The sequence below is a fragment of the Bubalus kerabau genome, chromosome 10, assembly GCF_029407905.1.
Source record: "Bubalus kerabau isolate K-KA32 ecotype Philippines breed swamp buffalo chromosome 10, PCC_UOA_SB_1v2, whole genome shotgun sequence".
Lineage (NCBI taxonomy): Eukaryota > Metazoa > Chordata > Mammalia > Artiodactyla > Bovidae > Bubalus > Bubalus kerabau.
Genome location: NC_073633.1, coordinates 81,261,033 through 81,273,906, shown reverse-complemented (window position 1 = coordinate 81,273,906; position 12,874 = coordinate 81,261,033). Strand labels below are relative to the sequence as shown.

The window sequence follows — 12,874 nt, the reverse complement described above, 5'->3', positions numbered from 1 at the left end:
TAAAAAAAAAAAATCACCTGATATCTCAGTAATCTAAAGATAACTACTGTTGGCATTTTAGTGCCATTTTCTTCAGTCTTTTTCAATATGACTGCTCATATATTCTTGTATTAACAACTGAATGAGTCTGTGTAGTGGCGACAAGCCAACCCCTTTAATAGCAACCTGTACCACCACCAAATGTTTTGAGGGTGGTCCCAATACTGTATGTGAAATCAGAGATGTGTCTGTGTTCCTCTTTACCTTCCCTTCTCCCCCTCCTTCCACTAAAGACTAGATCAAGAGCTCAGGACACCACTGCAGGGTGCGTAAATGTGGTGTGGCTTATTCAACACTTGTTCCAAGTTGGTTCCTAGGTGAGGCTGAATGTGCATGGAGGAAGGATGGAGAAGATCACTGAGGGTGGCTTAATCTCATCAACACTGTCTGGTGCAAATCAGCTTTGAGCCAACTTTCATACCCCATCCAGCAAAAGCCTCAGAATTAAGCAGGGCCACCCTCCTTAGAGGGAACTTTCAATCATAAGCAGGTCATCAAAGAATTCCTCTGAATCTCACAAATATCTCCTGAGAGGTACTCTAACATCCACTTTCTTCCACCTTATAATGTTCCCAGTAAGACAGGTTGCCTTTCTGGCCACCCCTTAGTCCGTTTCTGCCTGCTTTTTTAGTGCCCGTGAGGATCACATCAGGCATTTAGCCTCTATCCACTGAAAGTGGCTATCCTAGGGCTGTACTTAGTTCTAGATTGATTATACCAAACACTTGTACAAGGCAAGTACAATAGCCTTCACAACACCAAATCTTACATGAACTAGATCCTTCCAAGCAGAATAGACCAAAATAGTATGAAACCAGTTACCTCAGATGATTAAGAAGGCTTAATAAGATGAAAAAATCTTATCTTTTTTAAGAAGATAAAAAAAATCTGCTCTATCATTCAAGTTGCATCTTGAAGCGTACCTTGTGTGAGTATTTTGGCATTTCTCTTGAATTATTTCAGCAACTGAGGGGCAGTACTCTTTGAGTTTTCCAATCACCTCCTCGAGTTTCTTCCAACTCCCTTCACTGCTCTCAGCTTCGTCTTGAAGAGTCTAGGAGGACAGAGCAGGTATGTCAGCTTCAGAATGAACTGGCCTCATCCAGAAACACTTGCCACTATATCACAATAATATTAACACTCAAACCTTAATAGGACAGCCATAAATTATCAGAAATATGAGGAAGAAAACCAAGAAGGTATTCTTTCATTTGAGGCTAGAACTTAAAATTGTACACTTAAAAAAAACCCCAAAACACCCCCCAAATTAAAACCTTTAAATTGTGAAATAATATGAACATGAAAGATGAAGAAAAACTCACAATATGTATTTACAAAGTTTCACTCATTGGGTTCATGTAATTCATTTTGAAATTACAAGTTATATGTTTAATGCTGCTGTTTAAAACATTGTTTCATGTTTCTCTGTGGAAAACACAACAGCAGCTGTGTCCTCAATTATGCTTTCTTCCACTGGAGATTTTCTGCCAATAATGCACTGTGCCAAGATCTGGTTAATTTACCTGAAGGTTCTGCACCTGGCACCTTAATGCCTCTAATGATAAAACCACAGGCTTGCTGTGTTCCATGCAGTACCAGAATCGGATTGTCATCATATTCACTTCATCATAGAGTTTATCATAAATTTTCCACTTCTGTAAAACAGACTGCATGGAGGTCTTGAGCTCATTGACCTATACAAAAAAGTAGAAACATATTTAGGAAATCATCAACAAGAGGCTTGCTCATCTCTTTTTTCTCTTCTAAGGACTCTACCACTGTATCCAAGTTAGGTATTTTAATTTCAGAGTGGAGCTTTGATGATTCACTGAAGGTGGGTAAATGAACAAGAAATATCAAAGGTTAAGTTTTAGAATAGGTGAATGGAAAAGAGCCCTGAGACCAGAAGGATCAGCATGGAGAGAGTTCAGCCTACAGAGCGGCAGACCAGGGAAAAAACACTGAGTGAGGAATCAGAATCTGAGATTTCACATTTCAGTGACACCCTGTTAGCTTTCTGACCTTGGGCAAGGTATTTAATCCTTAAGTCTGCTTTTTCATCCACAGAACAGATAAAAGAAAACATAAAGAAAGAAGTAGTGTTTGTGAAAATGCTCTGCAAACTGTAAAGCATTATAAATGTAAAGGGTTCCCTAGGTTACCTGGCACTTAAGTCTAGTTACTCCTGCAGAGCAGGTATAAATTGAAGGGGGAACATGCTTGGCCAAAACGATGAGCAAGTGCAAAGTGGGAGGACATGCAATGGTGGCTGTATTTTATCCTTCAATGTGTTTTGGTAATTATGAAAAGTTGAAATTTGAAGCATTTAAATGATTCCTGACACAATTGAGAATATGTAAGTGTAAAAATTTTTAGGTATTATGTAGAGAAGAACACTTACATCGCAACAATAAAAAGACAACCAACTAAAAAATAGGCAAGGGATTGAATAGACATCTCTCTAAAGAATATATACAAATGACCAAAAAGCATATGAAAAGACACATAACATCCACAATCATTATAGAAATATAAATCAAAACCACAAGATACCACTTCCCAGCCACTAGAAGGGCTATCCTCAAAGTTCGATAAAAACTAATGTTGGCGAGACCAGGGGAAAATTGGAACCCTCATACATTGCAAAGAAAACATAAAGGTGTGCAGCCTCTATGGAAACATCTGCCAGTCCCTCAGAAAGTGAAATGCTGTACAGAGTTACATATGACCCACTGATTCTACTCTTAGGTATATACCCAAGAGAACTGAAAGCAGACATTTGTGGAAAAAACCTACACAGTCTCAGCAGTGTAGGAGGTTTCAACGTCTTCATCTTCCTGCCAACACTTGTCACTCCATCCTTTTATTACAGGTATCCTTCTGTAGGCTGAAGCATTTTGAGGGCAAGAACCATTTATTTTCTTGTTTATCACTGTACCCTTGGCAGTGAGCACAGCACCTCACAAAAGATATGTTAACAAATGACTCACAAAAGATATGTTAAGCTCATCCCTACTTTCCTGCCTGAGTTCTGGGGGAGGAATGAGGCTGAAGGTTACCTCTGGATTTCATTTATAGAGGTTACTCCCAATTCTCTCTTGAAACAAATGGTTGAAAGTAGATTTCAGTAAATGACAAATAATCCACAACAAGGGCTCTCTAGGAAACAAGGACACACTTATAATAGGCTACTGTTTACAGTTTCTCCCTCCAATTGTGGGGAGATGTCAAAGTTGAAGAGTCTGAGGATGACTGTCCTTTTTCTCTTGGTGCTCTTCTCCTGGAAGGGGTAAATGCAGACTTTGACACGCCTTTGATACAATCAGCAGATGTCGTCCACACTCTCCTACGCTTTCTCTTCACCACATGCCATTTCTCCCCACCTCTGGAGCTTCTCCTATGCTGACCATGCTTCCAGCTTAATGGAGGCTACCTGGGACAGAACCACACCCCACCACCCTTGGGTATCTCCCTGGGAGTGGGCTATCTGAGCGGCTTCTTCATGGCTGTTCCTGTATATCTGACCAGCAGACAATGCCAGCTGCTCTGTAGGGTTTGGGGGGTAGGCTGGAGACATTTTTGAGTGTATTAGTGAATTAGACAAAACAAAGATAACCAAGTGAACTTCAAGCTTGCCAAAGATGTGGGAATTTGGTGATTTTGCCTCTGATTATCCAGAGAAGGGGAAAAAAAAACCCATGAGATTTAAAATATGTTTCTGTACTTCACTTCAGTATTTTTCTCAGCAATTTTTCAGGTTTTGGTATAGAGCAAGTATTCACCAATAAACAACAAATAGGATAAAAGAAGGATATCTGAAAAGAAATGGTACATTTTGAATGAATTCTAGTACCTGGTTCATAACATTGCTTCTCTTTTGAAATAGCTCATCAATTTTGGATGCTGTGTCTTCCAACAATGGCACTGTCCCACTCTCCAAAGTCAGGTAATTTTGTCTCAACTCATCCAATGCTTTGGATTTCATTGCAAGTTGATTTTCTATATCCTGGAAAGGCCAGAGGGAAAAAGGTTTTCATTTGTGCAATATTACAAAATAATTAATAAGGGTAAGAGGAGTTTGCACTTTTCAAGTAAAACTGCCATTAGAATATATAATAAAATAACATTACACAAAAGACATTTTAATCATATGCCACTCAGTTTTCACAATGAAACTTTACAATATGAATTTACACAATTACAGGATGAATTTTTACAATAATAATTTTTACAATAATATTTCAGTTATTATGTGGCTCTAGACTTTAGAAGAGTCTAGTAGCAAGCCCTTATCATCATGGAATAGTAGAAAGAGTCTAGGAGATATAGCCTCCATTCCATTTCTGCCCTGTACTGGCTGTTGGACCAAGCATAAAGTCATCAAACCCCCAACCTGCATTTTCTCATTTGGAGAATGGTGATGACATCCCAGGCATGAATAACTTAGAACTCCAGTGAAACCAGGGTGGCCTGTTGGGGGTGCTGTAGGACTGAGTTTCCACTCAGGAGTTGTATGTGACGAACTGGCAACCCGTTTCAGAATTCTTGACTGGAAAATCTCATGGACAGAGGAGCCTGGCAGGCTACCATCCATGGGGTCGCAAAAGAGTCTGACACGACACGGCGACTGAACGACAACAAACAAAAAAGTGGAAATGGCTAGTGGGTAGTCAGAAACAGGATGGACCATCTGAAAATGAACACATATGGTGGTGTTGCCACCCATATTCTATCCAGTATCATTCTGTAACCTTCTAAGTAGAATTGGGGTCTGAGCTGACTTTCCACCCAACAGTGAGGAGCGTCATGTCTTCGTATAGGCGGTGCAGAAGCCGAGGAACCTGGGGACAGCTCCCAAGAGGAGTGACACGATCAGGGCAGTGGGGAGGAAGGGTGAGGGACCTTAAAGACTGAGTGACCTGGAGAATGATGACTGAATGAAAGAAGGGCACAGCCAACACGCTCCCATCCAAATGGGATTTAGACAGGGTCTCCAAGGGGAAAGCACCCCTTTTAGAACACATTACACAGTAGGTAAAAGAAAACCACTTTCCTCTGAAGAAACAGAATGAAATAATAAAAATCATGGAGACAGAATAATTTTGTAAACAGTAGATAAATTAATAAAAACACAAATATTGGAAAACATCTAAATCAAAATTCCCTTGCAACTTTTTTTTTTAAAATTTTGGCCACACCATGTGGCTTGTGGGATCTCAGTTCTCCTACCAGGGAGTCAACCTGGGCCACAGCAGAGAAAGCACCAAATCCCCATCACTGGACTGCGAGGGAACTCCCAACATTTTTTTCTTAAGAATAACATTCAAATCTCTTAAGAACCACAATAACCACGAAAATACCTTTTTCTGCTCATCAGAAAAAAAAAAATAGCATTTTGCAATTCTGTAAAACACATGGACACTTCTCTGTTTTACATAAGAAAGTAAGGACCTGGGGGTTGGAAGAGAACCCTGAGAAACTGCAGCAGCTTGAGTTGCTCCCCGGGGGAGGAGGGGTAACTAACAGCCCAAGCTATGCACCTTCTCACCTGACAATCCAGGAGCGTCTTCTGTACCGAGATCACATTTTCAGGTTTTTGTAAAGTTTTCAGTCTCTCCTCTTGGGCCTCCATCCAGTTGTTCAGAATCTGTATTTTGTTTTCATTCTCAGTGATACTTTCCAAAAGTTGTTCTAAATGTTGTATCTACCCGTTATGAATAAGAAGATAAAATTTTATTTTCAACTACATGCTTTAAAATGTGAATGTCATGATACTTTTACGAGGATACTTTTGTTTCCTGTCATATTTCCAACATTTTGCATAAGATTTCCCAATAATTTTTGGAATAAAGATTCATAAACCAGGAAATAAGAATAACGATCTCCTTTTTGAAATGAAAACTAACCTGCTAAGAATACTGGCAGTTCTGGAGTGCCACAGTATCTTTGGGAAACAGACTCATGTTGCCAACACTCAATATTTTTTCACTGCATCATCTATTGATATATGTAAAGCTTAAGAAAATGTTCTTTTTTCCAGACTCTCTTTATTAGACTCTCTTAAAAACTGTCAGTATAAAGAATATCACAAATAATGCATAAACTTAATAAAGTAGTATTTTTTCAGTCTGTGATTCTTCTCATTTCCAATGCTCACAATATTTATTAGGTTACAATCACAGTATATATAAAGTTTAATACTCCTTTTCATATGCCACAGGCACTTGCTGTGGCATGACTTGCATTCACTTAAAAGGCTGCCCGATACCTCATCAAATGGACATGATATGATTAATTATTAATATTTCTCTCAAGTTGGAAATTCAAGCAGTCTACATTTTTCACCAGAATAAGTAATGTTGAACACTCTGTGCACATATCTGTTCCTTTTCAAAGGACTATCTACTTTAGATAAATGTATAAGAAGTGGATTGCTGTTTTAAGAAGTAAGATGATTATTATGGTTCTTGAAATTTTCTGAAGGCTTTCCAAAAAGGTATTGAAGCCATTATCTGCATGAATGTGAAAGCTTTGGGCTTTTATCTTTATCTTGTTCTAGTTTAGAAAGCGTATAATGTTATTAATGTTTATTTCAGCTGTCAAAGCTGTAACCTTCCCATGTTTATTTGCTAATTATAATTTTCTCTTCTGTAAATTATCTGTTCATGTTCTTTGTTCATTCATGTACTTAAACTTAATTGTATAAATCTATTTGTATGCATTCTGTACACAACAAAGAAATCAACCAATTTCACTATTATATATGAATATTAAATATTTTCCCAAGAGTAGGTTTCCTTAGTCTTTTCAGTCATGGAATAAAAATCTAACAATAAGTCATATACATTTTTCTTCCTTTTTATAGTCCTAAATCCGAAATAGCTTTGCTGCTTTTGAACATCTACTTTCAAAGAAAATGTCAAAACCTCTGACCATTTAGTAGCCTCATGCAATACCTGACGTCTTCCTAAATAACATGTCTCATCTTCACTTGCCTAATTCAATTTCCTACTCTTAAATGCACCAATGGAGAATGCTGAAGCTCTGGATTTAAAAGGGGCTAGAATTGAGATGATTATTAGGTTTGACTGTAAGTTAACCACACAAATGTCCATTTATTTATTTATTTTTGGCCACTCTGTGCAGCATGCAAGATTTTAATTCCCTGACAAGGGATTGGATCTGCACTCCTTGCAGTGGAAGCACAGACTCATAACCACTGGACCACTAGGGAAGACTCATAAATGTCTTTTTAAATTTTTCAGAAAGTGGAATTTTGCGAAGACCATATCATACATATGACCATGAGTTCACCTTGCCATTCAGGGCTCCATGGACCCGCTGCCACTGGCGGTTCATCTCTCCCAGGTGCTCTGCAAACTCTGTTCTCTCATAGCGCTTACTTTCTACATCACAGGTGCTTAACTGAAGTAATGACTGGTTTACAAAGTCAACTATCCATTGTTTATAGTCCATTTCCATTCTAAACTCCTAAAACAAAGAAAACAAAATTAAACCACCAACGCCTGAACTGAAATAGGTTAGAGGAACTGGACCTCCCCTTTGTTGTGCTGTAGGGGGCCCCAGGCTGCCACTGGGTCATCAAGGGGCACCTGTCCGGACTTACATTTTACCCCTCCCCAACCCCACCAGGTGTCTACTTTGAGTGGAGAACCTTATTGGGAATTACACGTTTCTGGAACAGAGAGACTCATGGCTTTCAAACAGACTGAAAAATCAAAGATGGCACCATGAATGGTAGTAGAATCATAGGAACCAAAATCAAGACCCAAGATCTGCCAAGCGGTTCCTGTAAGAGGTTTCCTGAGAGCTACATTGGAATTCAGAGTCATTCTGAGGGCTCATGGAAATGACTGGATGGGAAGCCTGAAGTTAAAACTCTCAGAAAACCCAGGACACCTTTAAGGAACTGTGCCAGTTTAGGCAGCTTCTCTGTTCCCCTGGGGACTGTCTCAGGAGCCTCCAAGTTTGGATGACTTTAAGTTCTAGAGCAATCCTACACCCTCCTAGGGCCAAGCATGTTTCTTTCAAGCCTAATACTTGTTGGGTTTATCCTGGCAAGTTCGAGCACCTCCTTTGGAGACATCTAGGGGGAAAACCAAGCTATGTGCTAGGTTGCTAGGGCCCGTGAGAAAAATACATATAGTCCCTCTACAGATTCTACTACTCACTGAAGTTAGGATGGGATAGGAGTTAAAAAGAAAATCTTTACTAATACCTAAATTTGTGCTTAAGCCATTCATTTTCTGCCTGTCCTAAATCACTTCAGTTGTGTCTGACTCTTTGCGACCCTATGGACTGTAGCCTGCCAGGCTCCTCTGTCACTGGGATTCTTCAGGCAAGAACATTGGAGTGGGTTGCCATTTCCTCCTCCAGGGGATCTTCCTGACCCAGGGATTGAACCCACATCTCCTACGTCTCCTGCATTGGCAGGCAGGTTCTTTACCAGACCAGAGGCTAGATCTATTAGCCTATGATGTCTTAGAAAGCAATGACCAGAGTCTTCATTTATCTCTGTGTTCCTAGTGGCAAACACCTTGCTGGCACACAATAAGTATTTGCATGTGGCTTGTTAAATGTTAGTTAAATCTACTTGAAATTGAATATCATGGAGAAGTCCACATTCCTATCTATTTGTAGAAGGATATCAAGTTTTCCTTAGGCATTCTCTTATCCAAGGGACATTTACTTAATACCTATTGTGCTAGGTGGGCTGGGAAGGTAAAGGAGAGGCTCCTGCTCTCAAGAAGCAAAGTCAAGGTGGGGAGATGGGCAAGTAAAGAAACATTGGGTTGGCCAAAAATTTCATTCCAGTTTTTCCATAAGATGTGATAGAAAAACTGGAACAAACTTTTTGGCCAACTCAATAATTACAATACCAGGTGATAGGAACTATTGATAGCAGCATGCAGATACCTAATCCTGGAAAGTAAACTGATCTGGCTGGGAGAGTCAGATTTCCAAATGAGGAGACACTTGACCTGACTCTGGAAGGATGACTAAGAAGATTCCCATGGCTAAAAGTGGGACACTAGAATTCCTAGGCCGAAGGTACAGCACATACAAAAACATGAGTGGGAGAGCCCCAGGAGCAGTGGAGGGACCACAAAGGACTTGGTTCAGGCAGAGTTCAGGGTTTACGTGGAAAAATGAAGAGATGAGGCTGGAGAGGAAAAGAGAGGCCAGTTGAAATCTTGGATTCTGTACTGTGGTAATGGGAGCTACCAAAAGAATCAGGACAGGATAAGAGCAAGTATACTAACTTCTCTCTTTAGAATCATCCACCATCCCATTCCCCACTGATAAAATCAGCCTTTCTAAATTATATTCTACATGTCTCTTTGTTCAGTATTTCTTTCCCCACAGACTTGCCTTTTTTATTTCATGAAATGGCTTCTGGCTTTTTTTTTGGATAATTACCTTGTACTTCTGAAGAAGATTTTTAACTTGAGATGTAGAACTCAGTGAATGCTCGGAGTCTTCATCTTCAGTTTGATGTTCCACATTGTTCATCCAGTCAATCATTTCCATGATTGCTTTACGAGATGGCAATTTCTCCATCTGAAGCTGCAAAAACAAAATGATTTCCATTTAATTACCTGCAGTTAACAAAATGAATCAGGGCATCACTGATGATGATATCTAGTTTGATAAAAGGTCATGCCACATAATTATGCAAGTTACTCATGAAAACAAACCCAGCATTCAAGCTCAGAATAAGTGACCCCAAAACAATGACAATGACCTTCACATAAACTAACACAGTGGTGCAGATAAACTGGGAAATAAAGTAATTAAGCCTGATTTCTCTCTTAAGAAAGATCCCACTGGAGGAGAGTTCAGTAATTAAGACCTATATTCAGTGCTGCCAGAGAAAAAAAAGGTGGTGTCAATGAAAATTATTGAGTCAGAGAAATGATTTTAAAAGAGTTGTGCGTTAACAAATGGATGCTAATTCAAATGCTGGGTCTTTGAATACTCACCTGGTGAAGTTTTTCTTGGATGTCTGGAAGTTGAGTTATGAGCCCTGTCCATTTTTGTTCAAACTGTGCCAAAGAAGCTCTCAGTGTTGCCGTATCAGCCTCCTTCAGGTGAAGGAGTTGGTTTCCAGTACTCAGAACTGCAGTCTTCAAGGAGGACTTTTCATCAACTTCCTTTGAAAACTCCTAAAAGCAAACGGTTTTAAAATTTAGAAACACTGAAGGACTTCCCTGATGGTCCAGACTCTGCCTGCCAATGCACGGGACATGGGTTCGATCCCTGGTCTGGAAAGATTCCACTTGCTGCAACTACTGAGCCCATGCATCCTAGAGCCTGTGCTCTGCAACAAGAGAAGCCACCATAATGAGAAGCCTGCACACCACAGCTAGAGAGTAGACGCTGCTGGCCACAACTAGAGAAAGCCCACACGCAGTGACGAAGACCCGGCATAGCCAAATTAAATAAATAAATAATAAAAAAGAGAAACTTTTAATATATAAATATGGCATGGAGTAATTAAGAATCAGAATAACTGGTTAGAGTTCAAAGCTAAATAACTGAATTCAAATAGTAAATATCTATATGTATATGCACATATGTATACATGCACTCACACATGTATGCACACACACATTTTTCCTAAATGTCAGGCACTGTTCCAGGCATTAGATATATGGCGGGGCACAAAAGAGATGAAATTTCTACCCCTCAAGGGGGTTATAATCTGATGGATTATTGTTTTTAAAAATAGCCAAATCATTTGAACTTTAAAAAGAAACTATGGAACACAGCACAAAGTTCATACTGAGTGAATTAAATGCAATAAAATTTTAACTAAAATATTTGAAAATATTCCTGTGTACTTATAAGCTTTTTCCGAGTAAATTTAAGAAATATTTTTATTTTAACATCAAAATGAGTGATAGCTACAAAATATGAAAAGTGGAGAAAAGACTAAGAGAAAAGACAAACAGGTATTGGAAGTATAATTTATATTACAAAAGTTACTACTCTTTCTTAAAAAAAAAAAAAAAGACCTGAAAACAACAGAACAATAACATTTTAGTGGAAATATCAATTCTGTAAGAACAATTTAAAACCATGTATTTATTAACTAACATTTATGAACTGATTATCTTGTGAGGTTTTGGGATGGAGTTGGTGGGAGAGATATTTTCTGCACTTATGAAACATGTTCCATGTCAGAGTAAGTTTTAAATTTATATATATTTTATAGGGCCAATTAAAAAATATACCTTATCAGTATTATAAACATATAAATCACAATATAAACAAATAGTTCTAAGTCTGAAGAATACAGCTGCTATTAGCCCAAGTCTTATTCCTTATCCACACATAAAGGTTATGGAGACGAAACACATCAACTCTCATAATTTTCCCCTGTTATTTACAGCCAACCAATAATTATTCAAGCATATTCTATTACAACTTACAAAAAAATTGTTTATGTTGCTTCTGATTGTGTCCAGGTCCTGAGACACATTGAGGGACTGCTCTTTCCAATAGTTCAGAGTTTGCTGAGAAGACTCCAACCACTTGGTTAACTGATCTGAATCTCTGTTATAACTAACAGGAGCAAAGCGAGAGAGAAAGGAAATAAGAAACAATATGCAATACCCACAAATTTTCTTGTTTCACTGTATGATTTCTTGTGTTGACCAAACCTGGTATTCAGAACAAAATCATGATTTTTTTAAAGGATTATATATCGTGTTTCAGAGAAGGCAATGGCACCCCACTCCAGTAGTACTCTTGCCTGGAAAATCCCATGGGCAGGGGAGCCTGGTGGGCTGCAGTCCATGGGGTCACGAAGAGTCGGACACAACTAAGTGACTTCCCTTTCAATTTTCACTTTCATGCATTGGAGAAGGAAATGGCAACCCACTCCAGTGTTCTTGCCTGGAGAATCCCAGGGACGGGGGAGCCTGATGGGCTGCTGTCTATGGGGTCGCACAGAGTCGGACACGACTGAAGTAACTTAGCAGCATACCCTGTTTCATTCCAGGCCCCAAATCTGATGCTTCTGTCATTTTCTATGATTCTATAATGACTAATCAAGAACAAAGAGGCATTTTAAAGTCTAAAATATTCTTTTAAAAATTTATGATAGCTATACCAAAATAAACCCACAGGTAAGGAAAGAGATTATTTTTATTCATCAAATGTTCTCTATAGATTTGTGTACAATAAAAATATAACCAACATTTATTTATTATAAGCTGTTATTATTTATTTAAGCTATGTAACAGCAAATTGCTATTCATTGGGTGCCGATATATCTGATAGAATGAAAATATCCAAGCAAAATGCTCTCCTTCTGGTAAATGTCTAAACTTGTTTAGGTTAAGACAGCCCCCTAAGGGGCAGGGAAGAGAATCAGGTTAAACATAATGTGTTTTCTACCTTCCTCAAGGGGTTCAAGAGTGAAATAAGTGAAACAGAGAAAGCCAAATAGCATATGATAATCATTTACATGAAGATTCTAAAACACGATAAAAATGAATTTATTCACAAAATAGAAACAGATTCAGAGGCATAGGAAACAACTTATGATTACCAAAGGGGAAAGAGGGGTAAGGATAAATTAGGAGTTTGCTGCTGCTGCTGCTGCTAAGTTGCTTCAGTCGTGTCCGACTCTGTGCGACCCCAGAGACGGCAGCCCACCAGGCTCCCCCGTCCCTGGGATTCTCCAGGCAAGAACACTGGAGTGGGTTGCCATTTCCTTCTCCAATGCATGAAAGTGAAAAGCGAAAGTGAAGTCGCTCAGTCGTCTCTTCGTGACCTCATGGACTGCAGCCTACCGGGCTCCTCC

General features: G+C 39.0%; 1 protein-coding gene across 12 annotated transcripts in view; it reads right to left on the bottom strand.

The window, feature by feature from the left end:
* Positions 1-12,874, bottom strand: part of SYNE2 (spectrin repeat containing nuclear envelope protein 2) — a 327,458-nt gene that overhangs the window by 67,778 nt on the left and 246,806 nt on the right. For all 12 annotated transcript variants that reach the window (XM_055538301.1, XM_055538305.1, XM_055538307.1 and 9 more), the window contains 8 exons: positions 11,496-11,628; positions 10,044-10,226; positions 9,481-9,627; positions 7,354-7,530; positions 5,588-5,743; positions 3,893-4,045; positions 1,563-1,733; positions 963-1,093 (listed from right to left, as the gene is read on the bottom strand). In XM_055538301.1, coding sequence (XP_055394276.1) covers positions 963-1,093; positions 1,563-1,733; positions 3,893-4,045; positions 5,588-5,743; positions 7,354-7,530; positions 9,481-9,627; positions 10,044-10,226; positions 11,496-11,628 — 1,251 coding nt within the window. The remainder of the gene's footprint in view (positions 1-962; positions 1,094-1,562; positions 1,734-3,892; positions 4,046-5,587; positions 5,744-7,353; positions 7,531-9,480; positions 9,628-10,043; positions 10,227-11,495; positions 11,629-12,874) is intronic.